This window comes from Pseudophryne corroboree, chromosome 2 (genome assembly GCF_028390025.1).
Source record: "Pseudophryne corroboree isolate aPseCor3 chromosome 2, aPseCor3.hap2, whole genome shotgun sequence".
Taxonomy (NCBI): Eukaryota; Metazoa; Chordata; class Amphibia; order Anura; family Myobatrachidae; genus Pseudophryne; species Pseudophryne corroboree.
This window is the reverse complement of record NC_086445.1, coordinates 644,189,496-644,208,734: the sequence shown is the minus strand read 5'-3', so window position 1 is coordinate 644,208,734 and position 19,239 is coordinate 644,189,496. Positions and strand designations below refer to the sequence as shown.

At 46.8% G+C, this 19,239-nt stretch overlaps 1 protein-coding gene and 2 long non-coding RNA genes across 8 annotated transcripts in view; 2 read left to right on the top strand and 1 right to left on the bottom strand.

Moving 5' to 3' along the window:
• Positions 1–7,038, top strand: part of LOC135042040 (uncharacterized) — a 41,607-nt gene extending 34,569 nt beyond the window's left edge. The window contains exon 2 of the long non-coding RNA XR_010235381.1: positions 6,192–7,038. This is a non-coding gene — a long non-coding RNA (uncharacterized LOC135042040). The remainder of the gene's footprint in view (positions 1–6,191) is intronic.
• NAV1 (neuron navigator 1) overlaps positions 1–12,298 on the bottom strand; it is a 468,103-nt gene extending 455,805 nt beyond the window's left edge. For 2 of the 4 annotated variants that reach the window (XM_063954974.1, XM_063954975.1), the window contains exon 1: positions 11,187–12,298. In XM_063954974.1, the coding sequence (XP_063811044.1) occupies positions 11,187–11,697 (511 nt within the window). In that variant the 5' untranslated portion in view covers positions 11,698–12,298. Of the gene's footprint in view, positions 1–4,914; positions 4,977–11,186 lie in introns of those variants that run through there. The other 2 variants (XM_063954973.1, XM_063954976.1) reach the window with 2 other exon arrangements.
• Positions 12,299–12,320: 22 nt separating this feature from the next.
• Positions 12,321–19,239, top strand: part of LOC135041996 (uncharacterized) — a 114,946-nt gene continuing 108,027 nt past the window's right edge. The window contains exon 1 of one of the 3 annotated variants that reach the window (XR_010235340.1): positions 12,321–12,417. This is a non-coding gene — a long non-coding RNA (uncharacterized LOC135041996). The other 2 variants (XR_010235346.1, XR_010235350.1) reach the window with 2 other exon arrangements.

Here is a 19,239-nt window from a genome sequence, read left to right as displayed (position 1 = left end):
GTCCACCCTAGGAGGTGTTTCCCAGCGCTCCCTAACCTCTGGTGGGAAAGGGTATAATGCCAATAATTTCTTTGAAATTATCAGCTTTTTATCAGGGGCAACCCACGCTTCATTACACACGTCATTTAATTCTTCTGATTCAGGAAAAACTATAGGTAGTTTTTTCATACCCCACATAATACCCTGTTTAGTGGTACCTGTAGTATCAGCTAAATGTAACGCCTCCTTCATTGCCAAAATCATATAACGTGTGGCCCTACTGGAAAATACGGTTGATTCGTCACCGTCACCACTGGAGTCATCGCCTGTGTCTGGGTCTGTGTCGACCGACTGAGGCAAAGGGCGTTTCACAGCCCCTGACGGTGTTTGAGTCGCCTGGACAGGCACTAATTGATTGTCCGGCCGCCTCATGTCGTCAAACGACTGCTTTAGCGTGTTGACACTATCCCGTAGTTCCATAAATAAAGGCATCCATTCCGGTGTCGACTCCCTAGGGGGTGACATCCTCATATTTGGCAATTGCTCCGCCTCCACACCAATATCGTCCTCATACATGTCGACACACACGTACCGACACACAGCAGACACACAGGGAATGCTCCTAACGAAGACAGGACCCACTAGCCCTTTGGGGAGACAGAGGGAGAGTTTGCCAGCACACACCAAAAGCGCTATATATATATCAGGGATAGCCTTATAATAAGTGCTCCCTTATAGCTGCTTTGTTATATCAAATTTTCGCCATAAATGTGCCCCCCCCTCTCTGTTTTACCCTGTTTCTGTAGTGCAGTGCAGGGGAGAGACTTGGGAGCCGTCCTGACCAGCGGAGCTGTGAGAGGAAATGGCGCCGTGTGCTGAGGAGATAGGCCCCGCCCCTTTTCTGGCGGGCTCGTCTCCCGCTATTTAGAAAAATTAGGCAGGGGTTAAATATCTCCATATAGCCTCTAGGGCTATATGTGAGGTATTTTTAGCCTTTATAGGTAATCATTTTGCCTCCCAGGGCGCCCCCCTCCCAGCGCCCTGCACCCTCAGTGACTGCCGTGTGAAGTGTGCTGAGAGGAAAATGGCGCACAGCTGCAGTGCTGTGCGCTACCTTTTGAAGACTGCAGGAGTCTTCAGCCGCCGATTCTGGACCTCTTCTGTCTTCAGCATCTGCAAGGGGGCCGGCGGCGTGGCTCCGGTGACCATCCAGGCTGTACCCGTGATCGTCCCTCTGGAGCTTGATGTCCAGTAGCCAAGAAGCCAATCCATCCTGCACGCAGGTGAGTTGACTCCTTCTCCCCTCAGTCCCTCGCTGCAGTGATCCTGTTGCCAGCAGGAATCACTGTAAAATAAAAAACCTAGCTAAACTTTTTCTAAGCAGCTCTTTAGGAGAGCCACCTAGATTGCACCCTTCTCGGCCGGGCACAAAAATCTAACTGGAGTCTGGAGGAGGGTCATAGGGGGAGGAGCCAGTGCACACCACCTGATCGGAAAAAGCTTTACTTTTTGTGCCCTGTCTCCTGCGGAGCCGCTATTCCCCATGGTCCTTTCAGGAACCCCAGCATCCACTAGGACGATAGAGAAATAAATATTATGGGTCCCATTTGTCAATGAGTTTTATCATATGCAACAGGTTTTAAAACTCAATCAGCTCCTAATTGTCATGTGTTTGAAATATCCAAAACACAATGACATACACAGAGAGCACGTTAAAGCAATACACTACAGATAGTTATATACTGTATGAAAAAAAAAAAGGTTATTATAAAAAGGGGAGGTTAATTATGAAGAACAATGTTTGCAGTCATAGGGGTATATTCAATTAAGAGTCAGAAACTGCCATCTTGTTGGAAAGACGGCAGTTTCCGACTGGAATAGGTCTGAAGGGGTTCCGACCTATTCAATCCGGGCTCCGTTTTTACGACAAGTTGGGAAATCCGACTTGTCGGAATGCTGTCGGAATACACGGGGATCGGCGGCTTCAGGCGCCGAGCCGCGTGTATTGTCAGAAACGGGGCCAAACCCAACAGGTTTTAGCCCCGTTTCCGACAATGTTAATCCAAGTTTTACAAAAATCGGATTGACACTGTCAGGAACGGGCCAAACCTATCGGGTTTGGCCCGGCACTGAATAAAGTGCTGTCGGGTCCTTTCCGTCGGAAATTACCCGACAGCAATTGAATATACCCCATTGTGCATGTATATATCTGCAATGATGCATTACTATAGATGTTAGCGCATATACATGTACAGTCACACATTGCATTTGGTCCATTTGCACAACCCACATGCGTATTATTACAGCTTGGGAGGTCGGACAACAAAGATGATGACTTACATACTTGAAAACATAACCACTAAGTCTGACCTAATAATACATCTAACCAACAGATTTGACAACTATGGGGGTCAGTCCGACCTGATCGCTAGCAGGCTACTTTTTGCACTGCTGCGATCAGGTAGTCATCGCCTACAGGGGGAGGGGGTAATCGGTGTGCAGGGCTGCGCTCGCTTGTGCAGAGAGCTGCACAAACAAAAGTTTGTGCAGTCTCTGCACAGCTCAGGACTTACTCACCCGCTGCGATCATCCAGGACGGAGCTGACGTCAGGATCCCTCCCTGGAAACGTCCGGGCACACCTGCGTTCGGACGGACACTCTCTGTAAACAGTCAGTTGACGCCTCCGGCCGGCCTCTTCCTGTCAATCTTCTTGCGGTCGCGGATGCGATCGCTTTCTTCATTATTTCTGTCGCTCTCTGGCGACCGCCGTTGCCAGGGAGTGACGCACCTGCGCATTGTGACCCATGCACAGGCGCACTACAGACCTGATCGCACCGCTGCGAAAAACAGCAGCATGCGATCAGGTCAGAATGACCCCCTATGTGTGCCCTATATGTCTGCCGTAACCTCTGCAGTAAAGTCCTACAGGGAGAAAGGTAGCATGCTATATAAAAAAAAAAATTATTATTATGATTATTACTTGCATCATGTACTGCATCAAGGTTAGTTGAATTTCCAAGTACTAAGTACTCTTATACCAAGTAACTGTTTATACTGCAAGTACTCCACACATGGTTCTGCAAAGAAGGAAGAATACATTGCAATCAGGAAACAGATGTTAATTCCAAGAAAATCATGTGAGTAGGCTAATAAAGTTAAAGACAGAGGGCTGATGCAGAGTTCAATGTAGGCCCATTTGCGGAGCTTGTTTTTCGTGTTTTCACAGTGCACAAGCATTAAAAAAGCAATCGAACGCAATGTACAGTCGCAGGCATTTCAATGTAAATTTGCACTAGTGACTGAAGAAGTGTAACTTGGCTGTAACAGGGCGTTCTCACGTAGACAAGCTTCAGAGATGGTGTGTCGATGAAACCAAGGGTTATAGGCCCTCATTCCGAGTTGATCGCTCGCTAGCTGCTTTTAGCAGCATTGCAAACGCTAGGCCGCCGCCCTCTGGGAGTGTATCTTAGCTTAGCAGAATAGCGAACGAAAGATTAGCAGAACTGCTACTAAATAATTCCCTGCAGTTTCTGAGTAGCTCCAGACCTTCTCCTAGATTGCGATCACCTCGGTCCGTTTAGTTCCTGGTTTGACGTCACAAACACGCCCTGCGTTCGACCAGCCACTCCCCCGTTTCTCCAGCCACTCCTGCGTTTTTACTTGGCACGCCTGCGTTTTTTAGCACACTCCCTGAAAACGGCCAGTTTCCGCCCAGAAACACCCACTTCCTGTCAATCACACTACGATCACTCGAGCGTTGAAAAAAACGTCACTCGAGCTTGTGTAAATCTCCAAAGTTTTGTGTTAAATTACTTAACGCATGCGCGCTGCGTACCATGCGCATTTTCCACCTAATCGCTCCATTGCGACAAACGGCAACGAGCGAACAATTTGGAATGACCACCATAGAGCATTGGGCGGAGACGTGTTTGCTACCATGCTTATTTTTGCAGTAAGATGCAGTCAGATAAAAATGGGCTTGCATCTTAATGTGAAGAAGACAAAGATTTTAATAGCTGTCTATCAGTGCCGTAACTAGGCATTTTAGCGCTGTGTGCAAGAAACGACAGTGGCCCCCCCCCATGTAAGATTGGGGCAGTGCGCGCCGTAGACGCGCGAAAAATGTATAGGGGCGTGGCTTCACGGGGAAGGGGCGTGGCCACAAAATAATAGCAATTCATACTACGGTGCACAGTAGTCTACATTATTCAAATTACGCTGCACAGTAGCGCCACTACACCAGGTAGAGCCCCTTTTATACATTACAGCAGACAGCGTCCCCCTTTTTACACATTACAGCAGACAGTCCCCCTTTTTACACATTGCGGCAGCCAGTCCCCCTTTTTACACATTGCGGCAGCCAGGCCCCCTTTTTACACATTGCGGCAGCCAGTCCCCCTTTTTACACATTGCGGCAGCCAGGCCCCCTCTTTACACATTGCGGCAGCCAGTCCCCCTTTTTACACATTGCGGCAGCCAGTCCCCCTTTTTACACATTGCGGCAGCCAGGCCCCCTCTTTACACATTGCGGCAGCCAGGCCCCCTTTTTACACATTGCGGCAGCCAGTCCCCCTTTTTACACATTGCGGCAGCCAGGCCCCCTTTTTACACATTGCGGCAGCCAGGCCCCCTTTTTACACATTGCGGCAGCCAGTCCCCCTTTTTACACATTGCGGCAGCCATCCTCCTTTTTACACATTGCGGCAGCCAGTCCCCCTTTTTACACATTGCGGCAGCCAGGACCCCTTTTTACATATTGCGGCAGCCAGGCCCCCTTTTTACACATTGCGGCAGCCAGTCCCCCTTTTTACAGCCAATCCCCCTTTTTACACATTGCGGCAGCCATCTCCCTTTTTACACATTGCGGCAGACGGTGACCCCCTGAGAGAGAGAGAGAGAGAGAGAGAGAGAGAGAGAAAGAGAGATATACTTACCATCTCCCTGCTGGCAGTCAGGCTCCTCGTGCAGCTCCCTCGGTGCAGGCAATGAGGTAAGAAGGAGGAGGAGGGAGGGGGAGCAGGGAGCCGCAGCAGCGCTATGTCATTGGTAGTAAGCGCCGCTGCAGCATCCCCCTCTCCTTCCGTATTGGCTGCCCGGCGCTGCTGTGGATGCTGGGATGGAGGAACCGCATCCCAGCATCCATAGCAGTGCCGGGCAGCCAATACAGAAGGAGAGGGGGATGCTGCAGCGGCGCTTACTACCAATGACATAGCGCTGCTGCGGCTCCCTGCTCCCCCTCCCTCCTCCTCCTTCTCCGCTGCCCGGCGCTGGTCCTCTTCTCCCTCCACAGCGCGGCGCACAGCGCACACAGCAGAGGAGGCATGTAATGAGTCAATTTGACTCCTTACATGCCGCTGGCCGTGCGCCCTCAGGGCAACTGCGCTGTGTGCCAAGCCCACTTGGCACACACGTAGTTACGGCCCTGCTGTCTATCTTTTCGCTTAAATGGAGAAGAAACTGAAATAGTAGATAGTTTTAGTCTGCTGGGACCACTAATCAGCACTTAACCACTTAACTTACAAATTTTGTTTCCAAAAACCGCTCAGAAATTGTCTTTTTTTTTCTGAGAGAATTAGGTGAAGAACATGTATTTAATCTTATCCAAAATTATGTTAGAGAAAAAAAAAAAAAAAAACATTTTTTTTTATATTTTGGGGAAAAAATTGTTTTCAGCTCCAAACATTGGAACATTGGATGGTACCATCGGAACATTGAGAACATCGAAAACATTGCGACATTGCGTTTAATAGGGCAGCCATCAGGTATACAAGGGGAGCTTGGGGGGGTAAAGTTAAACTTCCCTAGTGGCTGCTATTGTCTGCAACCGCCGGGTGGGGGACCTGCCGTGCTGACTGATCAGCAGTGATCGGCAGCATGGCAAACACTGGGGGAGGGTGCAGGGAGGCATAGGGACCTTCCGGTCCCTCTGAGAGTGGCAGTAGAGGGAAGTTTCTCTTCCCTGCAGCCACACATGCTGTCTGACTGGTCAAATCTTGTGCGACCAGGTCAGATAAAGCACTTGCTGGTGTGCTCGCAACTGATGCGACCATGCCAGTCATGTGGTTAAGTTAGCAGACCAGAAATCTGAAGACAAATAGCACTTGGTAAAACAGCTATGAGAGATCTTGATAAGATATTCAAGCGCAAAGATGTCTTTGCTTACAAAGACACGATTCGTTTAAGCTATGTTTTTTTCAATAACACTGTATAGGTGTGAAAGCTGGACAGTCAACATGCAAAACAGGAAGATCAATGATGCTGTTGAATTATGGTACTGAAGAAGAATATTTGGATTATGGATTCCATGGACTGCCCAAAGTACAAATAAATCAGTATTAGACAAGATAAGACCTAAGCTCTCCCTAAAAGCACAACTGACAAGACGGCGCCTTTCCTACTTTGGACACATCAAAAAAGGATCCCTAGAGAAAGACATTATGCTTGGAAAAACTGAAGGCCAACAAAAAAGGGAAACGACCAGCAGTGAGATGGCTTGATACAATTACAACAACTATGGATAACACACTATCAACACTGAGCCGCTTGACTGAAGATCTACATTTGTACATGGCAGCTATCCATAGGGTCACCATAAGTCGGTATCAACGGAACTTAACTAACAAACTTTAGGATGATGCAAATGTACCAAGCTTATAATAAGTATCATAATAAGTATCAAGCTAAGCATAGGGATAATGGATAGCACTGCATGCGGACAAATATACACATCAAGGGCCCCAGTTATCAGCTAAACATAGTGAGTGCTAAAGGGGTTATGTCCCACTTTCAATATTCAACAAACAGCGGTAACCCTTTTGGGGCATTGCTGGGTCCCGCCCGGTAAACTGTCATGCACATGCGCAGACTGGACATCATGCAGGCGCACGACATAGCAGCCCATCGCTGAGGAGGGAGACAGCACAGGACCTTGCCGGAGAGGTAACTAATGCTGAATACCAGCTGCATATTTGTCAGTATAACTGCCGCTGGCATTACAATTGCAGTAGTTGATAAATGGGGCCATTAGTTCTGTGCATTAAAAGAATATGTGTGTTCAACTCAGTATCAGCCCCTGATTCTTGAAGCCTACTTGTATGATATTCTTAAAAACCATACCTATCAAGATTTCTGATTTTCAACAGCCAAAAGAGTATGAACACATCTGAAATGGGTTTGTCACAAGTGAAATGGCTGAGATTTGTGGATGATCTTTGGTCTAGTCTGGGAGGGCAGGGGAAGTGGCCAAATGTCTCTTCACAATGTTAGCATGTATAAAACTGAGCTAAGGACATGCTTTTTATTCCAACTCTAGCAATTTTGCTACCACAGCAGACGGGTTTACCAAATGGAGTAATGCTATTTAATGTATAAAAATCCTATTTAGTGTGACATCCCTAAAAGTAAGTGGCATTTCTACACGAAACAAAGTCAACTCTCCCCTCATTTCCCACTAAATAAAATTACTTATTGGCATACTGCGTATTGGCTACTATGGTCAAACCTGAAATAACAATACTTATCCCCCTCATTTCCCACTAAATAAAATTACTTATTGGCATACTGCGTATTGGCTACTATGGTCAAACCTGAAATAACAATACTTATCCCAAAGTGATAAGTCAGGCTACCCCAGACCGTTATTTCAGAAACCATTTTGTAAACTGTATTCCTAAGCATCTACTATCTTAAAACCACTTTGGAAACTATGACTTACTTTGGGCTAATTGCTGATACTCCTTTGTTGTGCTTTTTTAGGCATATTTACCCTTTGCAGTGACTTGTTTTCAAGATCACTGAAAACTGGATAAATTACATAACAAACCATATCTGAGCCAATGAAAGCCAAACAGATGGGAACCCTATGGGATACAGTTATTTGCAGCAGCCTCATTTAAATTACTTTGTGACATTTTCCATCTCTTGGTAGTAAAATGTCACCAGTTCTAAGGTCATTTAGGAGGCACTGCAACCTAAATACACATTTTCATTGTGGTTCACAGTAATAAAGAGCAAGATGGTCTCATTGGTGGAGGAGCAACAGATTGTACAAGCAGATGAAACAAGATTGGTGGAGTGAAGTTGTTCGTAGTGTAGTGCAAAGTAGACACACCAGTGCAATGCAAAAATAGAATTACAGTTTACAGTTATTTTAATTAAATAAAGAGAAGGAGAGGATGGCCACTTTCACTCAACAAAAGGAGCTGTCTCTTACTTGGATCTGCCGTAAAGCATTTCTCTCTGAAGAACACGTGGTGTGGATCTTTAAGTGACGTAGGAGGATCACTGAGTTACACAGTTTCAATCTATGTACAAAGCCTTGAAGAAAGATAGAGCGGATGGAGATAAAGTAGCAGCCAATTAGCTCCTAACTGCCATGTCACAGGCTGTGTTTGAAAAATGACAGGAGCTGATTGGCTGGTGCATTATCTCCAACTACTTAATCTCTTCCCAAGTCTTAGCACATAGGGGTCCACTTATCAACAATTGTTAGCCATTTAAAACTCATTGTGTATGATAAATGCTTCTCCAGCCAATCAGACCCCAACTATCATTTTTCAAACACAAGCTGAAGCACCATTTACTATACGCAACAAGTTTTAAATGGCTTAAACTTGTTGATAAATGGGCCCCTTATACCATAAGTATTTTGACCTTCAAACATGCTCAAAAACTTCTCCAAACATTTAAATATTATACTAATATTTGGACCTGTCATTTTCTGCTTCACTAGCTATTGAGCTTGGTGCTGCAGAGTTTTTTTTATCCTCTTCCCTGTCTCCCCCTATTCCTCACATCTCTCTCCCTATTCTTCCCAACCATGTCCCTCATCTCTCCCTATTCTTTCAGTCCATCTCCTCCCTTTCCTCATACCCCCATATTTGTTTTACTCCTCTATCTGCCCTATATTCTCTCTCTCTCCCTCTATAATATTTCTCTCCCTGCCTCCCCTATTGTCGCTCTCTACCGTATATTCTCTCCACCCTTCTGTCTACCCCTAGTCTTTCTATCACCCTGTACTCTCTCTCCATCTCCCCTCTATTAGTCACCCCCACCCCCATATTGACTATTTCTTTGCGTCTGTCACCACCTATACCCTCTTTCTGTTGTCAGCTGGCAGCAAGTAGCAGCGACAATGAGTCTGCAACACTGTACTTACCTCACAGAATCTCCATCCATTGATGCATGGGTTTTTTAGCCCAGAAGAGTTGAAGGCCAGTCCTCATTGAAATTCAAGTAGCAGCAAGTGGCATACCACCACGTGTGTAGGTGTCAGCAGTAGGGAAGAGGGCCAGCTCTGTATTTCAATCTAGTAGCCGCTAGGAGCTCTGGGGGAGAATGGGGCGTCCCCTCATCTGTAGCGTGCAGTGGCTAGACTGATATTAGGCTGCCTATATGGGTTGTAGTTAATATCCCGGTGCTCAGGATGCTGAAGGTCAAAATGCAGATAGCAGAATCCCAGTGGTCAGAATCCTGATAGATCTTGTCGTTAAGTAGTGGGGTTAGGTTTAGAGTTAGGCTGCAGGAGGGGTCGGTTAGGGTTAAAACACTAACCAAAATCTGTTGGGATTTTGAACGTCTGGATGTCGCTGTCGAAAATCTCACCATCGGGATCCTGTGCGCCCGGATATTGATACCAACTCACTTATATTATAGATACAGTAGATACTTTGGCAGATTTCTATTCTAAGGTAAAAGCTCATCAATCAATTCAAATGCAGTAAGTCTTTCCCAAGTTAAAGCAATTACAATATCCAGTAATAATCCTTAATAAAGTAATAATCCTTAATAATTATAATCCTTTAATTATATGGCACCTTTCTCCCAATAGCATGTTACATATTTACAGAGGGTGAGGCAGTTCAGTCATTGACATTAATTCTGGGTCATTGGAGTTTATAATATAAATTATACCACCACACACACAACACACTAGGGTGCATTTTTGTCCGAAGTCAATTAACCTACCAGCATTTTTTAGACTTTGTGACAGGAAACAAGAGTACAAGGAAGAAACCCATGCAAGAATGGAGAGAGCATAAAAGCCCCACACAGACAAGGCATTGTTGGGACTAAAACCCAAAACCCAGTACTGTATGGAGGCAATACTTGTGCTACCTTACTGCTTAGTAATATCCAGATCCACTGGATCCAGTGAACATTACAGTCCAACAAAGTACTTTAGCAGAACCACACAACTCTGAACTGTAAAATTACAGTGAACATACCCATTAACTTTGTAAGTTTATTCACACCTATGTATTTGATGATTTTAAGTCAATACACACACAACATATACAAAATCCATGTATGCTTTTCTATTTGTAATGCTTTGATCAAATCTCCGGTTATTTGAATAAATGGTAAATCACATGGCAGATGAATAGAAATGCAGCATGCTGCATTGGAAAAAAGAACAAGCCAATATCTGATACAGGCAATAGGAAGATGGGAATTGTGCCAAATAAATAAATGCTTTGCTTTTTTTTAAATAGATTGTGCATAGTTTTGATGCATTCCAATGAATTGTGCACAAAAGGAAATCCCAAAGAAAGAACATGGGCACTAGCACATGTTGACTTTTACCCAAGTCATTCAAAGGAGATCTACAATGTGAACAAGAAAAAACTAAAACACAAACATACAACAAAGACTGTAACTGATAAATTGTATTGCAACACCTCATGCAAAACATACATTTTTAAAACTTTCTTGCATCCGCCAAACAACCAGCTGAACGTACTAATGTATAAAGGAAAAAAAACAGTATTTTGCAGAGAACAATGGGTGAACTTCATGATGATCTCCAGTTTGTATTTTGACAATAGAACTAAAATTTCTCCAAACATACTCCAAAAATGCTATGAGATGCAATGGGGTTGGCTCCAACCATTAAACAGTTGCAACAAAATGGTACCTTTCTCATCCTTTAATTACTGAGCTAAAGGAAATCAAAATGTAGGCTAAAATATGTATATCCTGAAAACGCTTTGACCATCTAACATAAGCATAGGTATATATGTGGGATACCTCATAAATGTTACTATTATACCTCACATCAAATTTATTTAACCTACTGCAGAAAAAAAATATATATTATTTTTACATACCGATTTCTAAAATTTTGCGTTTCCTCCAAAACAGTTACTCTAGTTCAGTCTAGGGACATCTCTGATTGTATTGCCCCTAATTTTTCTTTTTTGCTTACCCAACATCTGGCTGAAGAGCAGCTGTTCCAAATCGCCTAGTACAGTCACCACTAACTCAGGGTCCACCTTAAGAAAGGTCTTCTTATCATCAGAAGGTTCTTTTGCAGAATCTTCTGTTGAAGAGCCAGCAGAAGTTGATTCTGAAGCCTTACTAAGCGGCTTAACTTCAGCATATGGACCACGAGGAATACGGCTAGGTGTTCGGGGTTGAAGAAGAGAGTGTTCGGAGCGAGATAATGCCCTAGACATGGCAGGGGATGCTGGGGCTGTATTATGGTTCCTGGATGGAGTCACTGCAGATAGATCATCACACCAGTCAGGTCCACAGAGTCGAAGTTTCTTCTCAGCATCCGTCAAAACAGAAAGATTGGTGAGAGAACGCTGGCGACGAAGAGGCGCTCCAGGTAGGCGAGATTCATGGACTGTAGTTGTGGGGCCACGAAAAACACGCAGCTCCGCAGAGCGGCCAGGGCCCACCCCTGAGGGGGGCTTCACCTTCCTCTGCATCATCACACCTCCCCTCCCTGGAGCAAAAGGGAGCAGGGGAGGGGAAAAGGTTATAACAGAGGCATAAATATAGAGGATAGAGCGAGCACTAAAAGACCAAAAGTGGAAACAAAATAGAAGAAAATGAATAAAATGGGAAAGGACAGAATTAGGATAAGAGGAGCAATACAGCTAATGCAACAGAGATGTCAGAGCAAATGAGGTAGACAAAAGGACGAATGGAGAAATTACTGTGAGCCAGCATTAATTTCCACGAAGAAGGAGAGGGTGAAGGAGACAGTGTAATATGGATGGAAGGAAGCTCGATGAGTTGGGAGAAAGGGAGAAGGTAACAGTGGAGAAATTAGACAAAATTAGCTCACACAGCGAATCTAGGACAAACGGAAAGGGAGCGTGATTTAAAAAAAATGCAATTACTTATAAAAAAAAAATCCTGCTTAAAATAATGAAAAGGTAAAAAAAAAAAAAAAACACGGTCCGTGCGATGATGCCTCCGCTACCCCTGACACCCAGTCACCGGAGAGACTGAGCACCCCGTCACTGGTCCTAGCGGTGCTGGAACACAGGGCACTCCCTCTGCTTTCTGCTTCCTCTGCCTCCCGGAGGATGCTGCTGAGAGAGGGAGGAGGGAGGGAGGAGGGAAGAGGAAGAGACAGAATGGAAGGAGGAGGGAGATAGAGACAGACGGAGAAGGAGGAGGAGGGATAGAGTGCGAAAGGAGAGGTAAGAAACGAGAGATGTGAAGGAGGGGGAGAAATGGAAGCTGATGGGAACTTGGGAAGAGATACAGGAGACAGCTGGAGAGACAGCAGAGTAAGGAAACGAGGAGGCTAGAGAGAATGAAGCTGGGGACGTTATTTCGTTAGAGACTGCACACAGCTGGTTAAATAGGACTCCGTCATGTATTTTATGAAGTGATTTTATTTTTGCGTGCACAGTACAGAGCAGTTCTATACTATACGAACGTAAGCATCCTTTTGTACATAACGTGGGATTATTATGGTGACTGTGGGGATGGAGATACGTGGATGGGGGATATCATATAATCACTCAGTCGCATATTACTCATTTTTTTCTGTTACCCAGTTACTGCTGTCAGTGTCACCAGTTAATGTAGCAGACATTTTCACAGCGACTATGAGGGAGATCTATTACAGTGAGGAATGAAGTGGAGAAGTTGCCAATAAAAATCAGTTTCTGTGATTTTATAGACCAGTGATGGGCATCAGTCTGTCTCCTCCAAGGTGGTCATTCGGAGTTGATCGCAGCCAGCAACTTTTTGCTGCTTCTGCGATCAACTAGTCCACACCTATGGGGGAGTGTATTTTAGCTTAGCAGGGATGCGATCGCTTGCGCAGCCCTGCTAAACTAAAAAAATTTCAAGCAAAACTAGACGAGCCCTAGACATACTTACCCTGTGCGATGGATCCAGCGATGATGGGCCCGGCTTTCACGTCACTCCTCAGCCCTCCGTTGTGCTGGACACGCCTGCGTTATACTCACCACTTCCCGAAAACGGCTCCAAACGGTCCGGATCCGCCCTGGCATGCCTCCTTCCTGTCAATCTTCTTAGCGGTCGGCTCTGCGACCGCTTCCTTTGTAAGTCGCAACGTAACCTCGCCGGGCAACATCGCACACGTGCACTGCGCCCGCCGCGCATGCGCATTCCGCACCCGTTCGCAGCGATAAACCGCTGCGTGCAATCGAGTCGGAATGATCCCCCCAAGCCTTCACTTGCAACCGCTAGGCCCTTCCTGCTTTGTTGTGATATTTGTTACAATGTAGTTTGTGATGATTGCTTATTTGAAAGGCCTGTTGATACAGTATGTTGTTTCTTACCTTGGGCTCGATTCAGTTCGGCGTACTGTTAATAGCGCTGCGAGGGAGCTCCCGTAGCTATTCAGTTTAGTGCAGTGTTATGTCCGACTACTGGATTGCTTCAGAAATCCGACAAAACTAGTTCCGCGATGACGAGGCTAAAGTTAGCCAGGCAAAATACAAGTGGGTCATATGTAAGTGACCACCCTCTGTTGATTTCAGGTGTCAAATTTGTGGCCCAAGACTAGTTAACCTTTGCAAAGCTCAATTGTCTGAATAAGAAGCTGTAATTCGAATAAGAAGTGAATAAGAAGCTAGCTGAATAAAAAGCTAACTTCAGCCTCGTTCCGCGATGCTGTTTTGTTTTTGTTTGCGCAACATAAACAGAATCGCGGCTAGGCACTTTAGTCAGAGAATGCTCTTTCTCGCGATTAAACACCATGTTTAGTCCACGAGTACCGGCATTCTCCGACTTAGCAACTCATGGAATTGAATAGATCCGGGACCTCATTCCCAGCGCTATTCAATTCGCGTTGGATTGAACCGCGTTTACTTGACATTGAGAGGATAGGGTCAATGTACTTATGAGCAAGTTAGGTCACGCAAGCTGTTTTCACTGTGAATTTGCATAGATTCTTTTCCAAACTCGCAATGCATTTTTCCAGGAAATTCTCATTTTTTTGTGTGCACTCACCTGTGGGCCTGTTTGTGATTTTATTAATATTGTACAGCTGCAAGGAAGCGGCTATGCAATACCGTATAATTAAACAATGAAATGCTGTAGGAGGAATCTTTATGCATAAGCTGAAGATTACTCAGACTGACCGTCGAAACAACACTCCTGGGTCCAGGAAGTCTGTGTCTGGTTGCCACCACCAAACGGACATTCTGCGGCTATGGGGGACTGCTAGAGATCACGCAGGACCTGTTCTGCACATGTACAGACCCATAAACCATTGGGTTTATGTACTACTCTGAAGCAGGCCCACAGTGCAGAACCTCTGGTACACTACTCCTAATAAATGATCATGCTTTTGGAGAGGTTTAAATAGTATAATTTGGCGGGAAGCAGTCAGGATCCCGGCTGTTGGTATCCCGGCAGTCAGAATACCGACGCTGGAATACTGACCCAATTCTGAATGCCCATACCGGCATCCAAAATGGGTATACCATTCCGGCGCCGAAATACCAACACCAGGAAGGCCGAATGAGGAGACACCGTGCCGCAAGGCAGGTAAGTCGCGGGGATGGGGTTTATTTTAGGCTGTGGGTGGGGTTAGGGTTAGGCAGCGTCCCGGGGGTTTAAGTTTAGGCTGCAGGGAGGGGGGTTAGGTTTAGGCAGCCCCCTCGGAGGGCTAGGGTTAGGCTGCAGCGGTGGTGGGTTAGGTTTAGGCAGTGGGGACGGGGTTAGGTTTAGGCACCTACGGGGGAAGATTAGGGTTAGGCCATGGGGAGGGAGGGTTAGAGTTAGGGGGTTTGGGAGCACACCCCAAACTCACCCATGTCGGCTTTGTACACATCGGGATCCCAGCATTGGTATTTCTCTGACGTCCTAGTGGATGCTGGGAACTTCGTAAGGACCATGGGGAATAGCGGGCTCCGAAGGAGGCTGGGCACTCTAGAAAGATTTCAGACTACCTGGTGTGCACTGGCTCCTCCCACTATGACCCTCCTCCAAGCCTCAGTTAGAATTCGTGCCCGGCCGAGGTTGGATGCACACTAGGGGCTCTCCTGAGCTCTTAGAAAGAATAGACTTAGGTTTTTTATTTTCAGTGAGACCTGCTGGCAACAGGCTCACTGCAGCGAGGGACTAAGGGGAGAAGAAGCGAACTCGCCTGCTTGCAGCCGGATTGGGCTTCTTAGGCTACTGGACACCATTAGCTCCAGAGGGATCGACCGCAGGCCCAGTCCTTGGTGTTCGGTCCCAGAGCCGCGCCGCCGTCCCCCTTACAGAGCCAGAAGCAAGAAGATGGTCCGGAAAATCGGCGGTATGAAGACTCTGTCTTCACCAAGGTAGCGCACAGCACTGCAGCTGTGCGCCATTGCTCCTCTCACACTTCACACTCCGGTCACTGAGGGTGCAGGGCGCTGGGGGGGGGCGCCCTGAGGCAGCAATAATAACACCTTGGCTGGCTAAAATACCTCAATATATAGCCCCAGAGGCTATATATGAGGTAAATACCCCTGCCAGAATTCAATAAAAAGCGGGAGAATAGGCCGCGAAAAAGGGGCAGAGCCTATCTCCTCAGCACACTGGCGCCATTTTTCCCTCACAGCTCGGCTGGAAGGAAGCTCCCTGGCTCTTCCCTGCAATATACAGTAACAGTAAGAGGGAAAAGAGAGGGGGGGCATTAAATGTGGCAGTATATATACATATATTATATGAAAAGCAGCTATTAGGGACATAACTCAGTTAGTCCCTGTATATATATAGCGCTCTGGTGTGTGCTGGCATACTCTCACTCTGTCCCCCCAAAGGGCTTTTTGTGGGTCCTGTCCTCTGTTGAGCATTCCCTGTGTGTGTGGGGTGTGTCGGTACGGCTGTGTCGACATGTTTGATGAGGATAATGAGGTGGAGGCGGAGCAGATGCATTTTGAAGGGACGTCATCCCCTGCGGGGCAGACACCCGAGTGGATGAACTTATGGAAAGAAATGAGTGCACGTATAGATTCTTTACATAAGAAATTTGACGACATGCCAAATGTGGGACAGCCGGGATCTCAGCTCGTGCCTGTCCAGGTGCCTCAGGGGTCGTCAGGGGCTCTAAAACGCCCGCTACCTCAGTTTGCAGACCCGGATGTCGACACGGATACTGATAACAGTGTCGACGACGATGAGTCAAACTTAATGCCTGTCAGGGCCATTCACTGCATGATTGAGGCAATGAAAGAGGTGTTAAACATTTCTGATTTACATCCAGGTACCACAAAAAAGGGTATTATGTTTGGGGAGAAAAAACTACCCGTAGTTTTTCCCCCATCAGATGAACTAAATGAAGTGTGTGAAGAAGCGTGGCTTTTCCCTGAAAAAAAAAAAAAAATTGTAATTCCTAAGAAGGTACTAATGGCGTTCCCTTTCCCGCCAGAGGATAGGTCACGTTGGGAAACACCACCTAGGGTGGATAAAGCGCTCACACGTTTGTCAAAAAAGGTGGCACTACCCTCTCAGGATACGGCCGCCCTTAAGGAGCCTGCTGATAGAAAGCAGGAGGCAATCCTGAAGTCTGTATACACACACTCAGGCATTATACTTAGACCAGCTATTGCGTCAGCTTGGATGTGCAGTGCTGCCGCTGCATGGTCAGAAAAACTGTCAGAAAATATTGACACTAGACAGAGACACTATTCTGCTAACGATTGACCATATAAAAGATTCAGTCTTATATATGAGAGATGCACAGAGGGAAATTTGCCGGCTGGCATCTAAAGTAAGTGCATTGTCTATCTCTGCTAGGAGATGCTTATGGACTCGTCAGTGGACGGGAGATGCAGATTCCAAGAGGCACATGGAAGTTTTGCCTTATAAAGGGGAGGAATTATTTGGGGATGGTCTCTCCGACCTAGTTTCCACAGCAACGTCTGGGAAGTCAGCATTTTTACCCCATGTTCCCTCACAGCCTAAGAAGGCGCCATTTTATCAGGTTCAGTCCTTTCGGACCCAGAAAAGCAAGCGTGGAAAAGGAGGGTCTTTTCTGTCTAGAGGCAGAGGTAGGGGAAAAAGGCTGCAACAGACAGCAGGTTCCCAGGAACAAAAGTCCTCCCCCGCTTCCTCTTCCAAGTCCGCCGCATGACGGTGGGGCTCCACAGGTGGAGCCAGGTACGGTGGGGGCCCGCCTCAGAAATTTCAGCGATCAGTGGGCTCGCTCACAGGTGGATCCCTGGATCCTTCAAGTAGTATCTCAGGGATACATGCTGGAATTCGAGGCGGCTCCACCCCACCGGTTCCTAAAATCTGCCTTGCCGATTGCTCCCTCAGACAGGGAGGCGGTGCTAGCGGCAATTCACAAGCTGTATTCCCAGTAGGTGATAATTAAGGTACCCCTACTTCAACAAGGCCGGGGTTACTATTCCACACTGTCACGATCCGGGTATCTGGACGCCATTACTTACCCTTCAGATGCCTCCTAAGGCTGGCTCAGCATTCCAGGACCGGATCCCGCTGTTTCTGAGTTTCCACATGCAGAATGTCAGAGTGGTGATTTCATCAGCCGCGGCCTCCGCTGTGCCCGCGTGGTTAAATGTGCGCTTGTCAGTCTGGCGTCTCCTGTCTCCTGTGGCCGGCGTCGCCATTACTGTTTCAATTCTCACATGGATTACAAACCAAACTTCCCTCCAAGTGTCTGCATGGGCGCAGCCATCTTGGTTTTTGTCATCTGATCATTTCCACCAATCTGCTGTCTGTATTGTTGATTTGCATAATTGCCTAGCCAACCCCTTCCTTGCTGCAGGTATAAGTAAGCTGTGCCTGAACAAGGAAGGCGTCAGTGCTTTGGTTGTCTAACCTAGTTCCAGTTTGTCTCTCTCCTGTGGTTGTCTTCCAGGTTCCAGCTCCTGTCTCCAGACTTCTGCTATAGAGACCCGCACCAGCATTCCATCTGCGGTGTAGCCTGACTCTCCGATCCATTCTGGACTCACCTGTTTCCAGCTACAGCAATCACCTGCTTCCAGCCGAGCTTCCAGCAGTGTACAACTTCTCTTAAAGGGCCGGTGTCCTTTCTGCAGTTTACCACTCTCCACCGGTATTATTATTTCATCGCTCTCAAGTCAATCACCTGCTTCCAGCCCAGCTTCCAGCAGTGTACAGCTTCCCTTAAAGGGCCGGTGTCCTTTCTGCAGTTTACCACTCTCCACCGGTATTATTATTTCATCGCTCTCAAGTTCGTTTATTATTTAACTGGTTCCAGACAGTATCCACTCCGTACCAACAACAGTCTGGTTCCAGCCAGTATCCACAGCAGCCGTTTTATCTTCAGCAGCCCAGCCTTTCCTGGAACACCAGCTGGTACGATCCTGGGTTCTCTCCATTGCTACAGTCAGGCCTGGTAAGGACTTTCCAACTAGAAGATTATTAGAACTGTCTCACACTACCAGTGCCTGTGGCCCTTGCCACCCTGTAGTACCCAGGAATTGTATTTATCCTCTGTTGACTTTTATGTTTCCTTTACTGCTGCTGTGTTACGGAGTTTGTCATAATAAACATCATTGACTTTTATCCTGGTTGTCGTGGTCACGCCTTCGGGCAGTTATTCTACATGTTACTTACATGTCTAGGGGTCTGATACAACCTCCCAGGTTCCGTTACATCTCAGCCCCTACAACTGAGGCTGCCTCCCGTCAGCTCAGGCCCTCAGTTGTGACAGTAAGCACTGACGCCTAATGAATCCAGCCGGAGACCAGGATCAAGCGGCCAGGCCGATGCAAGAACTGGCAGCCCGACTTGAACATCAGGAGGCTGCACAGGGCCACATCATCCGCTGTCTCCAGGATCTCTCCACACGGCTGGATGGGATTCAAACGACCCTCCGTGGACCTGGCACGTCCGGTGGGTCCACTACAGTGACACCAGCTGTAACCCCACCCACCTTACCCATTTCCAGTCCACATCTTCATCTTCCAACGCCAGCAAAATTTGATGGATCTCCAAGGTTCTGCAGGGGATTTCTCAATCAATGTGAAATCCACTTTGAGCTTCTACCTGGCAATTTCTTCAGTGACCGTACCAAAATT